Source organism: Ursus arctos, unplaced genomic scaffold (genome assembly GCF_023065955.2).
Source record: "Ursus arctos isolate Adak ecotype North America unplaced genomic scaffold, UrsArc2.0 scaffold_10, whole genome shotgun sequence".
In the NCBI taxonomy this organism is placed as follows: Eukaryota; Metazoa; Chordata; class Mammalia; order Carnivora; family Ursidae; genus Ursus; species Ursus arctos.
This window is the reverse complement of record NW_026622764.1, coordinates 69,921,430-69,946,258: the sequence shown is the minus strand read 5'-3', so window position 1 is coordinate 69,946,258 and position 24,829 is coordinate 69,921,430. Positions and strand designations below refer to the sequence as shown.

General features: G+C 41.1%; 1 protein-coding gene across 1 annotated transcript; it reads right to left on the bottom strand.

The window, feature by feature from the left end:
• Nucleotides 1-1,246: 1,246 nt before the first annotated feature.
• Nucleotides 1,247-20,972, bottom strand: SLC46A3 (solute carrier family 46 member 3). Its single transcript, XM_026493064.4, has 6 exons — nucleotides 20,360-20,972; nucleotides 19,728-19,940; nucleotides 12,998-13,868; nucleotides 11,267-11,350; nucleotides 5,826-5,982; nucleotides 1,247-2,517 (listed from the first exon to the last, which is right to left on the bottom strand). Exons 2-6 carry the CDS (start codon nucleotides 19,914-19,916, stop codon nucleotides 2,433-2,435), a joined length of 1,386 nt encoding a protein of 461 aa, XP_026348849.1. The 5' UTR covers nucleotides 19,917-19,940; nucleotides 20,360-20,972; the 3' UTR covers nucleotides 1,247-2,432.
• Between the last annotated feature and the right edge of the window lie 3,857 nt (nucleotides 20,973-24,829).

The window sequence follows — 24,829 nt, the reverse complement described above, 5'->3', positions numbered from 1 at the left end:
CTTTCCTCTTTGTTCCCTTTATATGGACTCCACAGAGACAAATCATTTCATTAATTCTTCCTTCAGATAATCAGATAATTAGGTCACACTATGGGGGATTAGGTGGCAGCATTTTTTTTTCTTTTTCATTTCTGTCTTGACTGTATACCCCCATCAGCCTACGTATTTCTCTAGTCTTCATCACATTTAAATCATATCTTAGGATATGTATTTTGGAGATGAGATGGCTAAACTCCTCCATGCTCTATTTTTACCCTGGGCCATCTCAATCCAGTGCCCTGATACACTGTATCTCAAATCGTTTTTGCTCAAATATGAAACTATCTATTTATCTCTTAACTGTATGAAATAATACCATCTGTGCTCTCTTCAGTTTAGATGAAGACTGTAAAATCATGGAAGGTTGAGCTGAAAGGGACTTTATAGACCATCATGTCTAACCATAAAAAAGGCAATATTGTAGGCAGTTTAGTTGGGTACAGTAGCGCTAATGTGTTTTGTTGTGGGGCACTTCACACTCCACTTTACACAACTGTTACTGGATTTACAGTCTGTAACATGTACACCTTAGCTACGAAGAATCTCAGCAGTGCCAAGACCATCTCTGTGTGATGCTACTGCTGAGTAGTAGTTGAATAACCATGGCCAGGTCTCGGAGACTTACCTTCCTTGTCTGTAAAATGAGGAAAATGAATATCGACTTTGTCAGAGTTATTAAGAGAATATACAATAAGTTGATATAGAGGAACACTTTGTAAAACATAAAGTATTTTTTGGTGTGGAAAAAGCATTGAACAGGAAGAAAAAAAATAAATATGGAAATCACTCAGTTCTTATACGGGCTTCCAGCCCAGAGGATATTAGGTAGACTTAAAAGGATTAGTTTTAGAAATGAAAATTTACAATATTTTAGATTGAGTGCTCTTGGCTAGTCCAGCAATCATTGATTACCCTACAGAAAAAAGTTGTAAGTAGTGCTGTCAGATGGAAAACTGTATCTGTGTTTAAGAGATTACGAAGAATCATCTAGTTGTACTTCAAAGGCATTTGCATTATTACATATGGTAACTTAGAAAAATCAAAGATATTGAAGGACCGGTAAAAATACTGTAAACCAATTTAAAAAGTGTACAGGCTAGCATATTTTTCAAGGCTGGCTTAACGGCTATAGCATCGATATCAGTGGTTACCTCTCATAACGCATTAAATATGTAGTTTTCAATTCTTCTTACAAGTAAAAACAAAGTTTTATATTTAGTTCAACAAACATTTATTGAGGATAAAATGAGGAATCAAAGATTGTCCCTGTCCTCAAGGTGCTCATTGTCAAGTAGGGAAAACAAACATTATGAGACAGTGGAAAATGCTAGGACGGAAGTGTACAGAAGGTGCTGTGGGCACCCTGCAGGGTGGGGGGGAATATAGGAGTAGGGAAAAAATGTCAAGAAGGCTATGCAGAGGAAGCAGTGTTTTGGCTGAGACGCTAAAGTTTCATTGTCCCGAGGGAGAAAGGGCAAATGGAACAGTGTATAGAAAGACAGGAGGCATGAAAGAATGTGTTTTCAGGGACCGGGTGGGTCTCAGGATGAGTTTAAGGCAGTAAGAAATGGCTGTCCCTTGATAAAAATAAGGAATGAATATTGGCTCTAAAATATTACTTCCTGATTGGCTGCTCTCACTCGGTTTTTACATTTCTTTATAAATAATTTTTTATGGTATTTTTTTCCAATCGCCCCTGTGTTACCTATCTAATTGTTATCATGCCTGTCACTGATGAAACATATTAGGAAAAGTAAAAATATGTATCATTAAAAGTGATTCCGTTTTCAGTTTTTTGCATCTGTTAAAAACCTTTCACTGTCAATAGCACCTTGATGGGCTCTATTAAAACAAAGCATTATTCAAGCAGAGGTACGATTGTACTAGAAGTCTTTGAAACTTCTATCATTATTTTCCTATCAGTGAATAATTCATCATAATTTTGAACAGTTAGGCCTTCAAAATCTTCAAGAGGTCAGAAACCCATTTTGCAGATGAAGAAGCTGAGGTATAGAGTTAGTTCTCCTTCCTTGGTCCCAGTGTGAGACTGGAGTATGTCAGGAGATTATTGCTTTTGATTGTGTCAAGTTTCTTAAATCCCTCTTTATACTGTGAAGCTTCAGTTTCTTTCCTAAATCCAAAAATGGGAAACGTTTTGAGATTTGTTCTTCTATCTATGAAAATCTATCACATGATATTCATAAAGTGCTCAAAGTGCATGATACTGTAAGAAGCTAGAGCCAGGAGCTAGTTCTCTCACTGTTCAGTTTAGAAGAAAGAACATGTAGCATTGATTATTCATGAAATATTGATTATGGAACTAGTTTACATTCCTCAGAAGTCAGAATATATGATATGTGCTTTCAGGTTTTTTTTTTTTAAATCACAATTAATCATCTATCCGAAGTGTCTTCACTGGATTCCTCTTGTGTAAGAAGTACATAGCTTCCTTCATTCCAGCTGGTGCACTTGACCACACTGCAAAAGCAAACAAGACATTTTAAAATTGCGATGAAGGCAATACATAAATAACCTGTATTCTATCTTTCCCCAGATTATATGGCTTTCAATAAATTATGAAAATTATATGTAGAAGGAACATAATAGCATTTTGAGTCCAACTGACTCACTATGAATAGCATTCTGAAAATAATAACCAATCTACAGTTTTTTTCTCTTCCAGGTACCTAAAATGTCCATCTATCCCATTGTTTATTCTGTAGTCCACAAAAAGTAGTTATGACTATAGATATGGCTGAAGTCCATGTTCACTACCTATAACTGAAGCTGGGACAAGAAGACATCTAGAATTTAAAAAGCAGTAATGGGGGGCACCTGGGTGGCTCAGTTGGTTAACCAACTGACTCTTGGTTTCGGCTTAGGTCGTGATCTCAGGGTCATGATCTCAGGGTGGTGAGACAGAGCCCCGTGCCAGGGCTTGGTGCTCAGTGCAGAGCCTGCTTAGGACTGTCTCTCCCTGTCCCTCTGCCTTCCCCTCTCCCCAAGTAAATAAATAAAATCTTTAAAAATAAATGTAATTTTAAAGATTTTATTTATTTGAGAGAGAGCACGAGCAGGGGCCGAGGGTGCAGAGGGATAAGCAGACTCCCTGCTGAGCAGGGACTCTGAGGCTGGGCTTGATCCCAGGATCCTGAGATCACTACCTGAGCCAAAGGTAGACGCCCAACTGACTGAGCCACCCAGACACCCTGCATGTAATTTTATTTTTAAAAATATTGAACAGTATAGGGTTAAAAAAATCTCAGAAGACCATCTACATTTACATTTGAAAATTTTTAAAGGATAACTGTCTTTTAGCTAGCTGCATATGTGTTCATAACATATAAATATATGAATAATAAAATTAAAATTACCCATTATGCTACCCCCTAATTCTTATTAATGTTATTTTTCATGATATGGATGCACCGTCATTTATTTACTCATTCTCTTGTTGAACATTTTGATCATTTAAAAAAAGTTCTTTGTCTTAATGAACGTCTTCATACCAGTTGACCCTTGCACAATGTAGGGGTTGGGGTGCCCATGCAGCTGGAAATGTTCATATCACTGTTGACTCCCTAAAAACTTAACTACTATTGACCAGGAGCTTTACCAGTAACATAAAGCAGTCTATTAACATGTATTTGGTATGATTGATATATATATATATATATATATATATATATATATTGGTATGTTATATATATATGTATATATATATTACATGCTCTATTTTTATAGTAAAACTAGAGAAATATTACTAAGAAAATTGTAAGAGAAAAATCCATTATAGTACTGTGTCTATTTTTAAAAATCTGCATGTTAAGTGAATCCATGCAGTTCAGACCTGTGTTGTTCAAGAGTCAACTGTATATAAATTTTTGATATTACTGACCGTTCCCTTAGGATATGTTTCTAAAAGGAATCACTGGGTCAAATACTATGAACTTTTTACAAAAGATTTTGATACATGTTTATGAATTGCCTTCCAAAAATGATAGTGCCAAATAATACTACTACCAGCAATGTATTAAGATTGTCTCATCGCGTACTCATTAGCACAGCATGTATTTTTAATTTTACCAGTTCAATAGGTGAATAGTCTCTTTTAAAAAAGATATCTAGTAAAAATAACTTTTCATCAAATTACAGCGGAACTGTAAATACTATTATACTCGCACACAGATTTAGGTATCACAATTCAGTAGAGACAATATGTATTGAGGTCCTACTATGAATAAATGTAGGGCAGTCCTTTAAGGAGTTCACAGTCTTGGCAGAATGCGTACAGCTGGGTGCATTGGTACTTTTCACCCTTACTCATCGCGTCCCACACCAATGCTCAGGAGAGAGCAGAGATGCCGTTTGTGCCCCGCCTTCTACTGATCCCCATCACTGCACCACGCTCTTAGCCATGTGGAATGGGCAAAGCCCAGCAAAGAAAGGGTAGTGAGCTCTCAGCTCAGTGTGCTGGCCCCACAGAATGTGTTTAACTCTGTTTGCCTGGGCATTTTAGCAAACACTTACCTGGTTAGATCATCCTTCTCATTAACCAAAGGCAAAGGGAGAAATAAATATTTCTCTTACGTGTATGACTCTGGTCTTTTTATCCTATGTACTATTCACAAATAGAATTTAGTACTTTGTATTTATTTGGGTATTTACCTTTAAAAAGGGAGTCATTAAATAAGCCAACTCTCTGGAAAGAAAATTCCTAATATTCAGTGTACACTATTTGCTCTCATCATGAACCCAAGACTCCATATTAAAGTCTATCTTCTCATAGTAATCTTTGACCTTCAGAAGATATTATACTCTAGGAAATCGTAGTTTGAATCAATCTCTCTATCTATCTGTTCTTGGATGCTTATTTAATCAGTTGTTCATATTTAAAAAGACAGGGGGTAGCTATTCAGAGTTTGACCCAATCTTTCTTTCTCCTAGTTCTGGTTAGCCTTGTCATTCTCTCTTTCTTCTTAGGTCTCCAACATCATCAATAGATGTCTTCATGTCTAAAAGTTATCGAGATAAGTACATTCTGAGGCAAAACTTTGTTAAAAAGAAAACCACAGGCCCAAAATGGCATCAGGTAGGCCAAGTTTTTAAACCTGGACTGAATATGTAACTTAACTGCAGTTCCAGCCTCCCCCAGAGACAGAATCTTCACTAGTCAGGCAAGAGTTTTCTGATCAGCACCAGTGAGCCTGCCACATGGGCCCTCTCCATCCCCCAAAGGAAGATGGGGTCATCCACCTGATAAGACCACCTGCCCTCCTTAAGGGAAGGTGACTTTGCCTGAAATAATTATTTCTTCTCTTTTGCTAATAACTTCTTGATCCACCCTCCATTCTATGAAAACCTTCCACTCAGCACAGCTCCTCAGAGCTCCCCCACTTGTTAAATGGGATGCTGCCTGATTCATGAATCAATTAGTAGAGCCAATTAGATCTTTAAAAGTTACTCAGTTGAGGAGTCCCTGGCTGGCTCAGTCAGTTAAGCATCCAACTCTTGGTTCTGGCTCAGGTCATGATCTCAGGGTGGTGAGATCGAGCCGCATGTCTGGCTCCACGCTGAGCACGGAGCCTGCCTAAGATTCTCTCTCCCTCTGCCCCTCCCCACCCACTCGCTCGCTCTCTAAAACAAAAATAAATTTTAAAAAGAAGTTACTCAGTTGAGTTTTGTTTTTTAACAGCTTTAACAGTCCATGTAATTTGACCGGTGAGGTGAGGGAATTCACTTAATCCAGCTATCCTTTGATAAAATGATTAGAAATAATTACATACCATAGACTGATGGCCGGAATTAGCAACAGAACCGCAGACAGTAAAAAGGTGAAGCCTGGGTACCAAGCAACAGTGGCTGAATAAATTCCATTAAAAGTAGAAACTGCAGCGACTCCGCCAAGTGTTTCCAAGAAAGCAATGCAAGCAAACAGGGTGCCTGTTTGGGGTCAGGGTGCGGAGGGAGAGAAAGAAGTGGCTGAGTAACAAAACGATAAACAAAACGAAGGGAGAAACCTTTCCTTGTTGAAAAAAGCAAACGTGGGTCACTGCTTGGTGAGGAAGCTACTCCCTCTAAATGCCTGAGAAGCCAGTGACCCATTTTGCAGGTGAAGAAACTGAGGTCACCAGTTCTCCACGACCTGATGTGAGGGAAGTTAAAACAATAGTTTGATGTCAGTAGGGCAAAGGTAAGAGGCAACAGCAGCTGACACATTTGAAATCCAGTCTCCTCTCCCTGCACAGCTGCACATATGGCCACAACTACCACTGTCGTTCAGAATTATCTCCCACTCTGTCCCTGTGGATGCGCGGTGGCTCCCACTAGCAAAGGTCCCACCCCGGGGGCCTTTTGAAAGTTAAGCAATCCTTTTCATCTGCTTCTCAGATCTGGCAAAAGTGACAGACAGATGATCGCATATAGGGTCTGCAGTTTGAATTTGAGCCCTTCCTTCAAAGGGACACAAGTTTAGTCCACAAGATTCCTCTGTGTGACTCTTCAAGTAACCACGTTTGGGAGAGGGCAGTAGGCCCTGGAGCATTGTTCGAGAAGTACAGAGTGGCTGCGTGGCTAGTCCAAGCTCATAATCAGAGAAAAGGGCTCATTAATTCTACTGATTTTTAATTTTGTCTGGAATCCAAGACCACATTGGCCGAGCAGTTAAACCTCTAGACAGGATGTACCTTTCTTCCTCTTTGTCAAATTTTGCATCACCAGATAGAAAGTTCTGTGATAGTTTTCCGCTCTCCATGACGTCCCAGTATTCGTTCGTATGGAGCGTCTGTAGACTCTCGCATTAAGCCGTGGTGCTTCTTCCTTACTTTGCCAAGTTTACTTCTCCATGGTAAATGGGAATGCATTTTTCTTACAAATGCAAATCATGTAAATAATTGTATTTGATTGGACAGATAAGAAGGAAAAGGCAGGCTTGAGGGCATCTTTCATAACTGGATTATGGTTTACATGTTTATGTTCTCATTTTCTCCATGGTCTTGGTCTAGTAGATTGTGTCGTGTGTTGTTATCTATTTAAGCTTTTTACCTTAGTATATATATTCTCATAGGTTGCTTCTCATTCTTCATTGAATGACAGGTCACATGTTCATAAAACATAAACATAGCTCTGAAGAATATTGTTATTTTCATGTATGTGTCTTCTTTTAACTAAAACAAAAGCTCTGTTCATGTCAAGTGTGCATCTACTTTGTTTACTGCTGTGTCCCAGGGCTTATCTGTCCTGGCACATGGTAGGTATGTTTAATCCATATTTGTCAAATGAATGAATAAAAGCTTAATTCAAGAGCCCAGTTATCAATCAGCAAGTAGCATAAAGACCTACTGCTTCCATGTTTTATGATAAGACATGAAGTCAGTTTAATTGGGAGGAAGTACTCCTCCCGGGAATCTAACTATGCTATTATTTTCTTATATTTCTGATCCCTTGCTACAGCTAGACACAGTGCCATGGAAGACAGACTGGATCGTTCTAGTCCTATTATGCAATGGCTTAAATCCATTCTTGACAGAAAGTTGGTCAGGCGGTATGTCTGTCTGGCATAAACAGCCATACTATTACAAAGTAGGGTTTGCTTTTTGCTTAACTTCCCCAAGCAGTTCAACTTGTTTAATAGTTACCAGAAGTAAACTGAATTAAATAATAAGTGCAGGTTAGTTTATTTTCTGTACTTTTTTTTTTTTTAATTGAGTAGACCTCAAAAGTCAAGTCTGTTTTTATGGTGTTCCAATCTGTAATCACAAGGAGTGCGCAGGTGGTGACAAGGTAAGGGGTTGTCCAGGGTGGCTTTAGCTGTGACTTTCACAGCTGTACGGAGCACAAAATAATTACCCAAATCTAGTTTTCTCTCCTTTCTTATTCAAGATAATAGGGATAGTGAGAGGCCAGTGAAACCCTATGCAGTGTTTCCCTTCTCTGATTACTTTAAAGTGCATAACATTTTCACAAAAATATCCCATTTTTAAAAAGTAATGAAGGATGGGAATATATTTAGTATGGAAATTCTGACATCATCAAAAGGATTTCGTAGTTTACAGTTAAAAACAAAGTTTAATTATCCTATCCTAGAACAATGGACTCACGATTCACAAAGTTATAATTCAGAATATGAAATACCAAAAGGTAAACAAAACATTTTGAACGTCACTATATTTAACAGTATGAAATGACTTTTTAAAAGTCTTTATAAATAAACTAAACCAAATATAAACAGAAACAAACTATACACCCTGATGAGTCTACGTTAGTTCCAAGTTAAAGCAGGTAGATTTTTCTATTTTCGCTGAATAGCTTTATTGAGATATAATTCACATACCTTAAAACCCACCCCTTTAAACTGCATAGTTCACAGAGCTATGCAGCCATCACCCCAGAAGAAACTGTACCCATTCCCAGTCACCCCCTATCTCTACAGCCCTGGACAGCACTTCTCTGATTTCTGTCTCTGTGGGTTTGCCTTTTCTGAACATTGCATCTAGATGGAACCATATTCCTATCACAATATGTGGCCTTTTGTGTCTGGCTCTTTTCATTTGGCGTCATGCTTTCAAGGTCCCCCCATTGTGTAGCAGGTACCATCAGGACTTAATTTTTATGGCCAGATAATATTCCATTGGGCAGATACACCACCATGTTGTGTCTATTGTTTGCCAGTTCATGGGCATTTCCATGTTTGTATTTTTTGGCTATTATAAATAATGCTGCTATGAACATTTGTGTACAAGATCTTGTGTGGGCATATGTTTTCATTTCTGTTGGGATTTCAATTCCATTCTATTTCTAGGACTGGGATTGCTGAGTCATACACTAACTCATATTTAACTTTCTGAGGAGCTACCAAACTGTTTTTGCAAAATGGCTGCATCATTTTCTGTTCCGGGCAGCAGTAGAGGAGGGTTCCAATTTCTCCACATCTTGGTCTGTCTTCTTCATTTTAGCCATCCTAGTGGGTCTCACTGTGGTTTTGATTTGCATTTCCCTGATGGCTAATGATGTCGAACATTTCTTTTTTTTTTTTTTTTAAGATTTTATTTATTTATTTATTCGACAGAGATAGAGACAGCCAGCGAGAGAGGGAACACAAGCAGGGGGAGTGGGAGAGGAAGAAGCAGGCTCATAGCGGAGGAGCCTGATGTGGGGCTCGATCCCATAACGCCGGGATCACGCCCTGAGCCAAAGGCAGGCGCTTAACCGCTGTGCCACCCAGGCGCCCCTATGTCGAACATTTCTTCATGTGCTTATTGGCCATCTGTACACCTTTTTGGAGAGATGTCTATTCAAATCCTTTGCCTATATAATTGGGTTGTCTTTTTGTTGTTGAGTTTTTTAAATTCCAGTGTAGTTAACACACAGTGTTATATTAGTTTCAGGTGTATAATATAGTGATTCAGCACTTCCATAGATTACTCAGTGCTCATCGTGCTAATTGTATTCTTAATGCCCTCCACTTATTTCCTCCATCCCTCCACCCACCTCCCAACTTCCTTGTTAGACATTTGATTTATAAATGTATTCTCACATTCTATTGGTTGTCTTTTCACTCTCTTGATGGTGTCCTTTGAAGCACAAAAGTTTTTAATTGGGATAAGGTCTAATTTATCTATTTCTTCTTTTGTTGTTATGCTTTTGGTGTTGTATCTAAGAAACCATTGCATAACCCAAGGAAGCAGGTAGGTTTTTATATACTATAGTTACGTATTTTTATATTCCTAAGTGGGGTTTTCCAGTTCATCATCATTACATAGTCTATAAATAGCTGTGTGCATATACAGCTGTATCTTATGAGTGGAAGAGAACCAAGAGATATATTTTTAAATGTATTGAATTATGCAGTCTTGCCCAGTGTTGACTAAACTGGCATAAACACAGTATCATAATTATGAATGCTCCACGAACAATTGATATGAATATTTGCACCAGGCTAAGACATGAAACAAAAGAAAGCTTCAAGTCTAACAGTATTCATATGTTAGGGAGGAAGGAGGACAACCCCATATGCCTAATATCTAACTAGTAACTAGTTCAAATCAGAAATTTAATTTTTTTGTCCTTCTGTATAGGTCATTCTCTGCCTTCCCCTTCATACTGTTTGATCTCCTGTATCCGGCTCTGGGAGGCTGACCCTTCAGATCATATGACTTGGATTTCCTTGCTAGTCTGACTTTCTGTTGTGCTTGGTCAATGGGATGAAGGTGGAGAGAAAGGTTGTGGTGTTTGTCTCTGCTCCCTTCTTATTTGGGCCATCTTCTCTGGGTGCCTTCGCCACTGCCCACCCCCCATCCTGCTGCCCTTCATTACCGTCTCTACTGAACCAGCTGAGTGGGATCCTGTTTTTGCTAGGACTCTCATTCAGGCCCGGCTCTAACATTTGTGGGCTCCAGTGTAAGAATACAATTAGAGGCCTATATATTATATTCTAAGTATTTAAAAGTTACAGTTCGAATAAACAAACTGTTAACTAAGATATGTTCTGTCTCTCTGCTCTGAGAAATATACCATGCCATATACCTTCATGATGATTTGGAAGGTCAGGAACAGACTTAGAAGTCTCAGACTTTTTAGAGTTCCGTGTAGGAAAATGACCGCACTGGCAGAGCTAGCTAGCCCTTGGCCCTCAGTCCCCAGCTGTAGGGTGCAGCCCACCCATGTTGTGTTCTACCTCTTGCTCCATCCTGCTCAGAAAGGATCATTTACACATGCGTGTAGATACCCCACTCTGCAGTTCTGAGGCTGGACCAGATCGCTTATAAAGAGTCATGGCTTGGCTACTCCTTTGGTCTAAAGGGGAGCATGCTGCGGTCACTCTACCCTCAGGCAAAAGAGTCTAAGAAAGAGCACCATCCAGGCACTCGTGGACATGAACCCAGAGCTGTCTGGCTGGGAATTACAGGGGTCCAGGTACCCAGAGTATAGTCTAGAAGGGGTAGGTGTGGTGGGCTCCCAGTGGGCATCTGTCTAGCGCTGAGCACTCCTCTCTTCTTGGGGCGGGGTCTGGCCAGAGCAAGCCTTCTAAAGCAGGAGATCCGGGGCAGGGGCACTCCTGCCTGAATATAAGCCTCTTGGGAACACAGAACTTACCACTTAATTCAAAAGGAGTTCTGAGCAGAAAAGGGGTTGTAAAATATTTTGAAGAATCAAGCAATGGTCGTACATAGGTTTGAGCTGGTACAGATTGATGATTCATTATTTTCCTTCAGCAAATTAAACTCACCTTGTTCAGTAGAACGAACCAGTTTCGATACCATGGAGCGTAGAACAGAGAGTGGCACAATAGTGAAAAGAAACGGCAGCCTGACTGTAAGAGAAATGGTGGGAAATCACAGGCTAAATCAGAAAACCAGTGATCAATTTTCAATGTGAAATGTTTTCTAAGAATCCTAACTCATTGCATCTAAGGACTGAAGGAATTAATTATAGACTTCTGTTTAATGAATACACAGATACACTGCAGACAGGCCAGTTCAAGGTTCGTTTACCCTCTTATTTCAGTGCTAAGAACAAGAGTTCAGGGGGGTTTGAGGTCCAGATCTATATAATCTGCCAAGTGGGACTGATCGGCTATTTCCCTGATTATTGTTGTGACCTCTCATTTAGCAAGGTATGACTTGGTTTTTCACATTTGTTTTCTGTTTTTCCTTTTTCAGACTTGGCATTCTTAGTGTCTGCATTCTCTTATTATATTAATGCATGTATTGATAAATTGGTTCTTTGTCTTTCTGCTGCTGCTCTGTGGAATAATTTCATGAACACAGATTGCCTCTCCTCTTAAATTATGGACCCCTAATAGTAGCATTTCTAGTTATATGATAAAATAGTAAGATATTATTTTTCCAGATGACTCTAAAGTTTTCAATGTGTTTTCATATGTATCAACGTACTTGGCTTGGCAACTCTAAGGGAGACAGGGAGAACTGACATTTACTGACTACGAGGCATTGTGCTAAGTGCTTTACGGTGATCTCTTCTAATATTCATTATAATCCAGTGAATTAGGTGCTACTGTGCCCATTGTACAGATGAGTAAATGAGGGCCCAGAGTAGTTAAATAACTTGCCCAAGATCACCTGGTACTATAGATGGACCTTAAGCCCAATTCTATATTTTCATCCTGCTTCCCCGCAAGGTAGCAAGAGGTTGACAGTGCCTTTGTAAATAAAGATGAAATCGGAACTTTCTCAAGGTCCCGCTTTACATATCCCTTAGCTCTTTCAAATGTAGCATCTCATGCGAGCCCTACAAAAAACCACTTATGGGATAGGTAGGTAAGGAAGCAGTCTAGTTTGGCAAAAAGTGATTTATCAAAAGCCTATTGATGAAATGACCAATTTGCGAAATCCTGTCTTTAAAGAATTTTCTTCTTGAATATATTCAATAAATATGAATTTTATAAATCTTCTGTCTACTTTATGTAATGCTCTTTAAAATTTTTATGGAAAGTAGCCTTCTTAGCAGCATTTTTTTTAAGAGAGGGAGAGGGGAGGGGTAGAGGGAGGGGCAAAGAGAGAATCTCAAGCAGACTCCCCGCTGAGCAGGGAGCCTGAGTGGGGCTCCATCTCACGACCCTGAGATCTTGACCTGAGCCAAAATCAAGAGTTGGATGCTCAACCGACTGAGCCTCCCCAGTGCTCCAACCTTCAGCATTTTAAGAAATATTCAACTTGGCAAAAGCTCTTTTGAAGAAATGACTCACAAGAAGAATGTTCCTCAAAACAATTTTTGGCAAGTAAGCAAATTTGGAAAATTGTGGTTATTCAGTGAATTGCTTTTTTTCTTTTAAAGCAAATTGGCTTTCAGTTTCTGGCAAACTGGCTTTTGACAAAGTGCCTTATTTGAACTAGAATGTATTAAATAGAGAATTTTATATTAAAAGTTTATCACCCAACAGACTAAATTCATTTGATATAAATACATGGTTAGTTCTGAGGCTACATGTGTAACTTACCTAAAAACATCATCAGTGTTGTTTTGGCAAAAGCAGTCATAACCATTCCTGCCATGGTGGTAAAGATTCCAATGAAGGCCATGTGAATGTCTTCCATACAGTAAGAAAAAAGCCATATTCCTAGGAAACTACTAAAAAAAGTGACGCTACCCAGAGCTGATCCATAGCCTATAAAAACTTCATTCCAGCAGAGTGGTGAATCCAATTCATAAAGGATTAAGATGGGGGAAACGCCAATTATCACAAAAAAGTAAGTGATTATTGTAAAAAGTAACAAACAGAGAAAATACCGTCGCGTACCAGAAGCATTTTTAAAAAGCATGGAAGTTCGGTAAAATAGGTTTTTAAAGCCTTCACTACATGACATGGAAACATTCTGAGATGAAGATTCTTTCACTGAATCACCAAGAAAAAATGAAATATAAATCAAGTTAAGAGCATGAGCCATAGCAATAATTAAAAAGGACCACACGAAACCTATTTCTCTGATAAAATAACCAGAAGACAGTCCTGTTAATCCAGTGACAAATCCAAGTATGAAGTCGATTATAGCTATTCGAATTGTTCTTTGTTTCTGTTCTGTACATTGATCAACAATGTAGGCAAAACAGCCTCCTAAAAATGTGGTGTAATTGCCAAAAAGTGCACCAATGAAGGTAGATGCAATCAAAAGGTGGAATGGAAAAGCAAAATAGGAAAGCAAACAGAGCCAAACACTGGTTGCAAGAGCACCAACAGAAGACAAGATCAAAGGGAATTTTCGTCCTCGATAATCACTATAAGACAGAAGTATGAATGTAGACACCAGACCAGGAATTAACCCACTTATGTCCATCTGCAGATTGAAAAGAGACACTTTCTTCTGAACTTCCTGCAAAGAGACCAAAAGAAGACAATGTGTTTACAGAGATACAGACAACATGCACAGAAATATCACAGTGCATACTTTTCTTTACATTTCCAGTAGGTCACCAATAAGGAATCGCTGGTGCATGGATTTGATACAGCTTGAATCTTCATCCAGTTCACAAAGCAAATATCAAGAGGCAATATAGTAATCGAAGCTCAGGCGTAATATGCAAGTACCGTGGTGGGGACTTGAACTCATAAACAGACAATTGTGTATTGGTGTGTGTCTGTCTTACACAGAAGATCCACAGACCCCAAGACATCTGGGACTGGTCATATAATGATTTTTCTTTCATCTCTCAACAGCTTAGCACTGAGATCATGACCACTGTTATAAAGCAAGAGCAATACCCTTTCCTGTGATAGATCTTTCTGTCTACTTAAAGGGGAATGAGTGTCACATGTAAATGTCATATTTGATAGACCTTTGTTTAGGAAGCACTCGGTTGCTTTGTTCACATGTGTCTCCACAAATAAGTTTCTTCTAATCTATTTCTTTACTTACTAAAAAATAAGATAAAACCCAAAGAGCAGCTTTGCACTGACTAAAGATGGTAGAACTGAGGAGTAAGATAAACCCAAGTCCCCCGAAGACCAAAACCACCACGTACACACACAGACTGGAAGATGTTACAATCATTACGCTAGTTATTTGATGGAAAGAATTTGGGGTGATTTAAAAGCATTTTCCGTTTGCCACTTCTCTCTGTATTTTCCAAATTTTATATAAAGAGTATGTATCATTTTTTATACTAGGGATTACTAAACTCATTTTTAAAAACAGATTGAGGTAATATTTAGGAAGCCCATAAAACAACTGATTAACCACAAAAATATCAAATTCTGAAATTAATGATTTTTTTAAAAGAGTGAGCCTATGTTTATTTTTATATATTCAAATAATGCTAGCAATTTCATGTTATCAGGAAATTTTCTAGTCACTCAGACTCAAAACTTCAGTCATCTTTGTTTCTGGCCTTTCCCTTCACCCAGGCCCACCAACACCCAGTGATTCTCAAGTCCTTTACCTCTTTACAGCCCCAGAGCTGCCCCTGGAAGGACAGGGCTCACAGTCTTCACCTGGACCGTCCTGGCATCTAGCTGGCTCTCTCCTCATTGAGTCTACGATGCCAGCCTCCTCACTTTGCAGATCATGCACACCAATGGTGGGAGCATCTTACCAAAACACATTAGCCGCATGCCTCTCATCTGCTCAGCCTACTGCCTGCTAAAGAAAGTTCACACTCCTTGTCTGTTATGTAAGGCCACTGAGATGCAGTCCAACCCCACTCTTCTGCATTATCTCCACTCACCCCCCCCCCCAATACTCTATGTTACAGGCACAGTCCATAGTCAGGTCCCCTTGGATTTCCCTGAAATGCCCAAACAGATGTAATCTCTCCCTCTGTTGAACCTTCTCATATTGCAGTCATCATTCCCCAGTTGCACTCTTTGGTGTAAGGATTAAGAGCTCTGGAGTCAGACCCTAGATTCAGATGTAGTCAGTTCTTTACACAGATCACATTAGCGTGATCTTTAAAAACAATAGGCTCATGTCACTCCTCTGCTCAAAATCCCCCAGTGGCTTTCCTCATGCTGGAATAAATCCGAATTTTTGCCATGGCGTGGGCGGCCAGATATCATGACTTCTCTGATTTCATCTCCACTTCCTCGCTCCCCTTAGCCACGTGCCGTTCCTCAAACACTCCATGCTCATTCGCCTTTGTACTTGCTATTCCCTCTGCGTGATGGTCACGCAGCTCACTTCCTCAATTCAAATGTCACCTCCTCAGAAGCCTTCTGGACTAATCACGCAATCCAAAGCAACCCCACTAAACCTCAAAAATGAGCTTGTCTGGCTATATTTTCTTGAGAGACTTTCTTTAGACCCTCGACAGGACAGGTTACTTTAATTGAACTGCTCACTCTGTGCCATCTCCACTACAGCCTAAGCTCCCCGAGGGCTAGAACCCCGTCTTCTTCACCACCCTGTCATCACCAGTTGCAATAATAGTGCCTCACAGGGCACACCCTAGATATGGATTGGGTGAATGAATAAGCAAGTGAAATAGGCCTTGTAACTTGCTAGCTGTGTGTGATCCTGACCAAATCATTTATCCCCAATAGCTTCCTCTGACAAGAGGGCGGAACAAGACTCCATCTCGCAGGCTCTCGTGAGAGTTACATTTGAAGTCAGTATGTCAATATAAGGCACACCGAACAGATCCTATTACGCATTAGTGCTTAATCAGCTTCGGCTGTTTTCATTTTTACAGGGTCAGGCTTCCTGAGCACATCTCTGTATCTCTACGGATATAAAAGCCATCAGGTAAATACTTACTGAATAAAGAAGTAAATGAAACGGTTATCTTTTAATCAACTTGTCAACAAGATGTTCCAGTTTGGGATTCCTCCTCCCATTTCCACCCCTCCCCCACATCCTGTCTTCTATCTCCTGTCATTCCTAACCCAGCCTTTTACACAGACTACTGTCCTGCAACCTATACCTTTTAAACTCTGGAGAACTATAATTATATATTAGATAAGGGTAGATGGGAGAAATCAGAGTAAAAAGTGCTATTTCCTGTATAAGATTGAACGGAATGACAATGTAGAGACGGGTATAACTTAAGGAAAGGAATATCAATTTTTAAAAAGTCACAATTTCATAGGCTAAAATGTATAATTACAATTGAGTAGAAAATATTCCCTATCTGCTGGTGTTAAGGGATTGTGTTACTTATTAAAAGGTTTATAAATAAATAACTGAACAAGGACAACTTCATGATCTGGTTAATGCCAACTTGTCCCCTCAAATAGCAGGGTCCCTATCTTGAAAGTACCTGAAGAGAACAGACCACAATGGCCAGTTTAATACCTCAAAACCAGTCAGTTAACCTGGAAAGGAGGGAGTGGAAAGGAGGGGGTAACAAAGGGCTTAAAAATTCCTTCCTCTGCAAAAGTCAACAAACATGCCTAGAATTCCCTATCTCTTCTCCCTCATCCAAGAGTTTCCTTTCCACAGCCTTGCCATTTTAAGACGTCCTTTAGAGACTAATCTTCCCCAAGAGAAGTATGTGGGTGTACCTTACAGTCACAAGACTCAGAAAACTCAAAGATTTAAAAATAGATTAGATCAATATTTATTTGTATGGTTATACATATTAATCCCAATGGATTGAAAAATAAAACTTTTATTCATATAGACTTTCAAAATGGTAAGTATAAGTGAACTAGCTTAGTTTATTCTTATATCTGAACCCTGAAATTCATATTATTATCTTGCGTTCTAATACTACGTGTGCCCATGTATTTGTTTCATAGAAGGATAAATATGGTATAACAGTAAGACGTTCAATACATTATTTTGTTATGCACTCTTCTTATAAGTAGTTGGTCTTTTGGGGGCGTGGCAAAGAAAAACCTGAACCGAAAAAAAACCACATTTATTTATTTTTTTAGGGACTGACGATGTGCTATGAAATTTTGTTTTTAGGGTTATAAGAACAGTTTTCAAACTCCTAAACTTCTTTTAGTTAGCAAGTGGTCAGCACCCACTAAGCAGAGCTGGGAATTGAGAAGGAAGCTCATAAAACAGGAAATATTTATCCTTGAATTTAAAGGTAAAAGAATATTCTTTTTTTTTTTTTAAGTTTTTATTTATTTGAGAGAGAGAGAGAACACAAGTGGGGGGCAGAGACAGAGGGAGAGGGAGAAGCAGACTCCCTGCCGAGCAGGGACCCCGATGTGGGGCTTAATCTCAGGACCCTGAGCTCATAACCTGAGCCCAAGGCAGACGCTTAACTGACTAAGCCACCCAGGTGCCCCAGGTAAGAGAATATTCTTATACTGAGCAGGAACGGTGTCCAGAAAAAGGGCCAGAGAGGAGTGCTAAAGGTGATGGTGGTCCCTCCTGGGAAGCAAAAGTGTTCCTTCTTCCCAGGGAGCTAAAAGTGAGTGGCCCCCCTGACCTGTCTCAGTTATGGGTGGAGACAGTGGTGCTTTCTAGCTCCCCAATCTGAGAGAAAGCACCTGTAGCTCTAGAGCCACCTGTAAGGGAAAGGGTCTAGGGCAGTCTGTTCTCTTGAATATTAATCTCATTAAAAAACAATGAAACAACCATCACCTTCAGCATTCGGCGAAAACCTCCAAAATGAGACCACTGCTTTGGGCAGTGGGGGCTCTCAGCAACTAGGTAAGGCCTAAGAGGGGGCCAATAGTCATCTCTTGCACAGTCACAGAGGCCACCAACATGACTGAACCACAGTCTTTCTCCCTTTACTCTAGGAGGGCAAGGGCAGCAGATTTTTCCAGGCATTCAAGTCCTCTTCCCCTCTGTCCCTCCCGTTGCTCCTAGGTGTCTGGTGTAGGAAAGCACAGAATCCAATATAGAAACAGATGAGCCTATTGAACCTTTTCACTCCCTGGGAATGATATATATATATACACACACACATATATATACATATATATACATATACATATATATGTATTTGTACATATACATATATATACATATATATATACATATATATATATATATATATATATATGAAAGGAAACATTCTTAAAGTCAGGAGACAAAACCACGAGGTGAGACCCTTAGCCCTTCTATTTTTATGACCTCACTTTAGGCCAGAACCTTGATGTCTGCATGGCTTCCCAGTAATGATCAGTTCCAAGAAAATTTCTCCCATAGAAATGAGAAAATGAGGAATAGCAGCACCTGTGCCAAACAGCCAGGCCTCACCCCAGCAAGGTTATAACTGACACCTCGGCGAACACCTCCAGAAATGCTACAGCCTTCCTTCTGGGCCCTTTGCCGTTTCTTCCAGGACTCAGACTCATCTTCCAGTCACACCTGAATTCTCTTCTACGGAGCAGAAAATCTTAGAGCCAGCAGGCAGGTGATTTGAATTCCCTTAAACTCTCATCCCTTGGGGAGGCAGTCCCAGTCTTTTGCCCTCACTAAATATCCTCTAGGGATATAGTTCAACGTTGATAAGTGTGGTCTGTTTTTAAGGCTTGCTGGGGGGAAATTCCAAATCTGAATGCATCTCCTTTGCATCTGGACATTGGCAGCCTTTGATAAAAACTGTCTGAGGGAGCAGGAGAATGGCGATGTACCTCCTGTTTTAAACAAAAAATTGGAGGAGGCTGGAGGGGCAGAAGGAAAGGTTCTGTAATATCTGGCTAAACATTTTCAGTGCCCTCAGCCCAAAGTGAGTGCTCTCCTCCGCAGATAACCTCACACAGCTGCTCAATATTTGAGAGTCAAAGCTGATCTGACAACAGCAAATGAGGAATGACACATGCTGCCCCCCTCCCCGCACCAGCCCACGATGGACACTGGCCCAGGGTCCATGGTGTTTGGTGATGGGGTACATTCTGGGGACCACTGAAAACTGGGTCATGTACAAGCAGTAGAAGGGGGGCTGGGAGGAAGCAAACAAGGGAAAGGCAGAAGCACCCTGTTTTGAGGCCACCCAGTACTCGGTCCAGCTGGCCTTGGTCCAACCTTCAGGCTTTTTGGGGGGAAGGATAATGGGGACAGCCACTGGGGAGATGAGATTAGGCTGAAATTTTCTGAGAAAAGAGAACAGCCAGTGTCACAGAAGAAGAAGGGGGTTTTACTTAGAAGAAGCAGATTAAAGGTGTCAGGAAACTTCAAACAGAAGTGAATAAAGACTCTTAACTTGGGATTTAGGAGTTTTAAGGTGACCCTTGGGAGATCAACATATGAGTGCAATGCCTTCTTTCATTGAAAACCCCATTACACATTCCCCCTTTATTACATTTTAGGGATATTTTAATTTCTTACCTCCTGGAATGCAAAAATGGGGCTGCTTTTGTTTTTTCCACATTCAGAAGAATTGCTATCAGATATAAAACTGTAGTTGCTCGTTTCTTCCCATATTCTCCTATACACATACTGTGTTGTCAGTGGAGTAGTCAAAGTCATAGCAAATGCACTAAGGCAAATGGCAGGTTCTACAAAGAAAATCTTCATATTGCCTGGGTAGGTATCTGAATTCTATGAAAAAGAATGGGGAAGTTAGAGGAATTTTGTGGAGTAAACAGGCAAACTAGGGAGCAGAAAGCAGTAAGCACTTCCTAAGAGATTAATTTTTACTTTGGAATAGGGTACGTAGTAAACTTGAGACTGTCGTACTTCCTATTTTTAAGAGTTATGACCTTTTAGGGCTCACGCCGCCTTAAAATAGTTTTCCTAAGTTGTCACCCATTTTCGTTTGGAATAATCTCACTACAGTCCCCACATTGTATACTGCCAACCGGTTTTCATAAGGGAAACAGTGAGGTTCCTCTGAGAACACGACAGTTGCGCAACTGTTTGTTATTGTTATTTTGCTGCTTGTTAACAGGACAGGAAGGTGGCCTTTAAAAAGCAGCTCCCAACCGTAAAGGGATTTTTTTTTTCTCGTTTAAACTCACCCCACGGTTACAGTCTTCCTGCCAGGCTAGGCGCGGGTCCGATCATTTTCCGGGCCCGGAATCTCTGGGGGCTGTCTTCTCTTTGAGGGGTGCCCCGCGCTCCCTGGACGCCTGCCCAGCAGCAAATGCTCCGGAGGCCGGGGCGGCCCGGGACGCGCCGGGGACACTGACCGCCCGCCGTCTGGGTCGGGGGCCGGGCCTGCACCGCCGCACTGGGGCGGGGAGGGGAATTTCCGTTGAATTCAACCAAATGCACCTGTCGGGGAAACTCAAGCTCTCATTTTAAAGCAAACCAATGAAAGAGCACTCCTGCGTGCAGTGTGACGACGGCGACGGTTCCCTGAGCAGCCTTCGCTCGGCTCCTCGGTGGCCCCTCGGTGGCCACGGTGGTCCCAAGGAGCTGCGGGAGGCGCTCGCGCACCGGGCGGCTGCCCCTTACGCCGTCCGCCGTCTGTCCGGGGGTCGGTGGGTGGGTCTGTGGGTCCGCGGCCCGTTCTGTGCTCCGCAGAGACTTGCCTTGGTCCGCCGAGCACCACCGCCCCCCGAGAAGGCGGGGCTGCTGGGGTGCGGGTGTTGCCGCCGGCGTTGCTGTCGCTGTCCGGCCAGGCTCTCCTGCCATTGGGCCCCGTGGCTGGCGCCCTCACGGGGATTGGTCCGCTCGATGTCACTCTCGTGAGCCCGCCCCCAGAGGCCTGGGCTGATCCCGCGTTGCGGGGTTCCCGGCTCCGGGCTTCGGGCTGCTGGGCCGCTGCGTGGGCTCGCTCCAGGGCTCTGCAGTGAGAAAACATTTCAGGGCCCGGATGTCGTTCTTCACAGAAGCAAACAGGAGATCAGTTGCAAAAGTAACATGTTTGGGATTCAGCTCCCTGTAGCATCCGGGTCGTAGGGCAAGTTCCCTAAGGAATGCAGAAAAGGGGGACAGGGTAGGGAGCTCCCGTGGAGGGTGCAGGAAAGAGAGTGCTCCTGGCAAGGGGTCTGAAATGTGATCTCTGACTCTTCCAGGTGGTGTGACCTGGGGCAAATTATTTCATCTCTATGAACCTCCATTTCTTTGTCAAGTGGATGTCACAGTCCCACACCTAATGAGGGTTTCTAATGAAACCCTCAACATGTGTGTATACAGCATAGCCCTGGAGCAAAGGAGGGGCTGTACATGCCTTCCAACAAGCCCACCAGGAACACACCCGAAGCTGGATTTATTAGCTCTGGTAAGGAGGAGGAATGCATAAATGGGGAACAATGAATGGGGTATCTCAGTAGAAGCGTTAGAATTTGTTATGGGTCTTGGGCTTATGCAATTGTGGGAAGTGCTCAAGAAAGCAAGGCCAGCACTGTATTGGATGCTGTCAGGAAGTGGGGGTAATTCTATGTTTGGGTATCTTAATTCTTAGCAAGAAGGAGTGAACACTAGATGGAGGTTAAAGCCATTACTGACACTAGCGCCTGGATGGCACAGCGGTTAAGCGTCTGCCTTCAGCTCAGGGCCTGATCCCAGCATTATGGGATCGAGCTCCACATCAGGTTCCTCTGCTATGAGCCTGCTTCTTCCTCTCCCACTCCTCCTGTTTGTGTTCCCTCTTTCACTGGCTGTTTCTATCTCTGTCAAATAAATAAATCTTTAAAAAAAAAAAAAAAGCCATTACTGACAAAGAAGCAGCTCGTAGTAGACATTTTTGGTCATTTTTGTGGTTTAAACAGTGTTCCTAATCTGTCTGTGTTTAGACAAGATTGCAGAGTGGTCTTGTTTTTGTCTGGATCATGGTTAGAATGGCTTTGTCTGATGTTATTCTGTGAAATTGTTTTTAGTCCACAGAATGCGGTCCCGACCAGCTCATAGCAACATCAAGGTCAGTACCCAGATATCAGAGCTGCTTTCTCTTTCTCAGTGCTCAGTAAATGATAGTTAAGTCACTGGGATGTTGAATCGGAAGTCTTAGATTTGAATCCTGATTGCTACTTGTAACCTAGGATGTGACACTTAACTTCTCAGGTTCTTCAAATGAGCATTTATGAAGCACTTGTTAATAAGTGTGGAGCATGGATGTTGGTTGGAAAGAAGGTATATAAAAATGAACAGAACACAGTTTCCTAGGAAGCCAGATCATATTTTAAAATTGCAGTACAGTGTACTAAGTGCTAAGTTAGGGGCACATTAGAAGGGGGATGGGCAGTGAGAGCAGCCGACTGACCAAGGAGTGTTGGTCCAGAAGGAAGAGGTAGAGATCTGACCTCTTCCCAAGATCACAAGGGAGAAGAAATAAATCTATGCAAAAATGCTTTTGAGAATTGTAAAGCATGATCTCACTCTCACTAAAATAATATCTGTTTGTGCTAGCCGCATCCACTTTCTAACTGTTTTAGCCAGCTTAGACCTTCTTGTTGAGATAGGAGGAAATGACCACTTCAGGTGCTTGGCCTCTGTAAAATCAAGCAGGTCAAGGTCATGCCCCAAATCTCAGTATCTTAAAATGGCAAAGGTATATCTCTCGATTTTCCTGCCCATCTTGGGTCACTTGAAAGCTTTACTCCCTGTCAGTTTAACTCATGAACACAGATTGATGGAGCTATCATCTTAATATCATCACTGGCATCAAGGCAGAGAAAACAGAATATGGTGAATCTGATACCAGCTTTTAAAGATGTCCCCCTAGAAATGATACATACCACTTCTGCTCACATTTGATTGGCCCAAACAAGCCACAAGGCCATGTGAAAATGTGAAATCCTATCATGTACTCAGAAAGAGGAAGTAATATCAGCAAATAGCTCTAAGGACGTCCTTGTCCCCAAGGCCGGGATTTCTCATGAAAATCAAGAGAAGGGGAAGGCATTTAAGAGATGCTCTGTGTTATGGGCAGGAACAATTAGTAGCCAGTATACTTCCGTGCTTTGCTGTCCCTGCTCTTACCCATGGAGAGACCCAGGCCTTCTTAATTTACTCTCTGCTGCAGAGCTCTATGTGATAATAATTGGTATGCAAGCCCTTTTCCTTTTTTCCCCCCAAATAATATTAAGTGCTTGAGTATGTATTAAACTAAAGAAGCCTTAGCCAACTGTCAGTTGGAATCTGTCACTCGACGAGGGGCTGTGGATGAAACAAAAAAAGTTAACAAACCACACTTAATTACCAAAAAAATGCTCATTTATTTTGTAGGAAAAAATGAAAATATATGAAAGGAGTAAAAATGATTCAAAACGAAGTGTATGGATATCATCACAGACCAGTAATTGTCTGGTTGCTCCACATGGGTTCCCACTCAAGCCTTCTTCCCTTCAAGACAGAAACCAAAAATAAAGTCTAGGCACAAAAGGAGGAGTGTCCATTGATTGGGCATAATCTCCCTGGGTGTGTTTCTGAAACATGAGTCACCAGGTCTACAGGAGGATTTTGAATTTTTATGTTTTCAGTTCAGTGAACCTAGTAATTTTAATGTAAATATATTCTGAAATTGTATTGATGCTTGATATCACCTGTATTTATATTTCTGCTTACGATCACATTGGCTCCAGGTAAAAGTACTTTAATAATGTCAGACTAAAGAGAAAAGAAGTGGACTAAATATATAAATGACATGCGCAAGCTAAGTGGACACCAGACGATGTCCTATCACCTAGGATAGGTATTCCAGGAAAAAGTGTGGGAGAATTGAGTCATTACCTGACACGTGAATAGATATACCGAACTCAGAAGAACCCATGCTATACAGACCAGTGCCATAGTCAAGTGGCAAAGCCAAAACAGAATATAGTAATTACTAGATTTTATTGATTTCAAGAGGAAAGTGGCTTTTTCACTTCTGATAAAATCAGCAGAATAAGATGTGATGAAATGACTTTCATTATACCAATTACTACTTAGCAGGTGATTGTCAGTACTGTGCTGATAGGAGTCTAATTATACAACTCCGAGCACAAATTGTTGAAAGGGAATGTAATCCAATCATACGACCTTGATCAATAATGTGCCAAAACAGACCTGAATAAGTTGTATCTATCTGAGAAATTCATAACCTGACTTCAATCCTTGGCTTCTTGACCTCTGTTACCTTGGATGCTGTTGAACAAATTCCTTCTTGAAATCTTTTCCCCCATTGGGGTCCATGACACCTCTGTATCTTTCTACTACCCTAAGAGCTCCTTCTCAGCTACGTTGATGGTCTTGCTTCTCAAACTGTACTATTCCTCAGGTTCCTCAGGTCTTCTCCACAACCACATCCTCACTTGTGACTCAGCTACCAATACAGCCACCACTCCCAAATCTGAAGCTCACCCACTGCTCTTGAACTTGACACCGAGAGTTTTCACCTGGTATTTTTTTAAAAACCACTGCATAGTTTTAAATGTCCAAAACAGATATTCTCTTCTTGTAAATCTTGCAAAGGGACTAAGGATTTCCCTAGTAAATCAGAAATCCTGCCTCTTTCCCCTTGGGGTTTCAAGTTACGGTAACCTTTCTGATGTGCTGGGATG

Bases quoted from the DNA above. Each gene is read 5' to 3' on its own strand.
- SLC46A3 (XM_026493064.4), bottom strand. From the start codon at position 19,916: ATGAAGATTTTCTTTGTAGAACCTGCCATTTGCCTTAGTGCATTTGCT. The intron at 13,869-19,727 runs GTAAGAAATTAA...GTCTCTTTGCAG, and splicing joins CCATTTTTGCATTCCAGGAG to GAAGTTCAGAAGAAAGTGTC. The intron at 11,351-12,997 runs GTAAGTTACACA...TTTCTCTTACAG, and splicing joins AACACTGATGATGTTTTTAG to TCAGGCTGCCGTTTCTTTTC.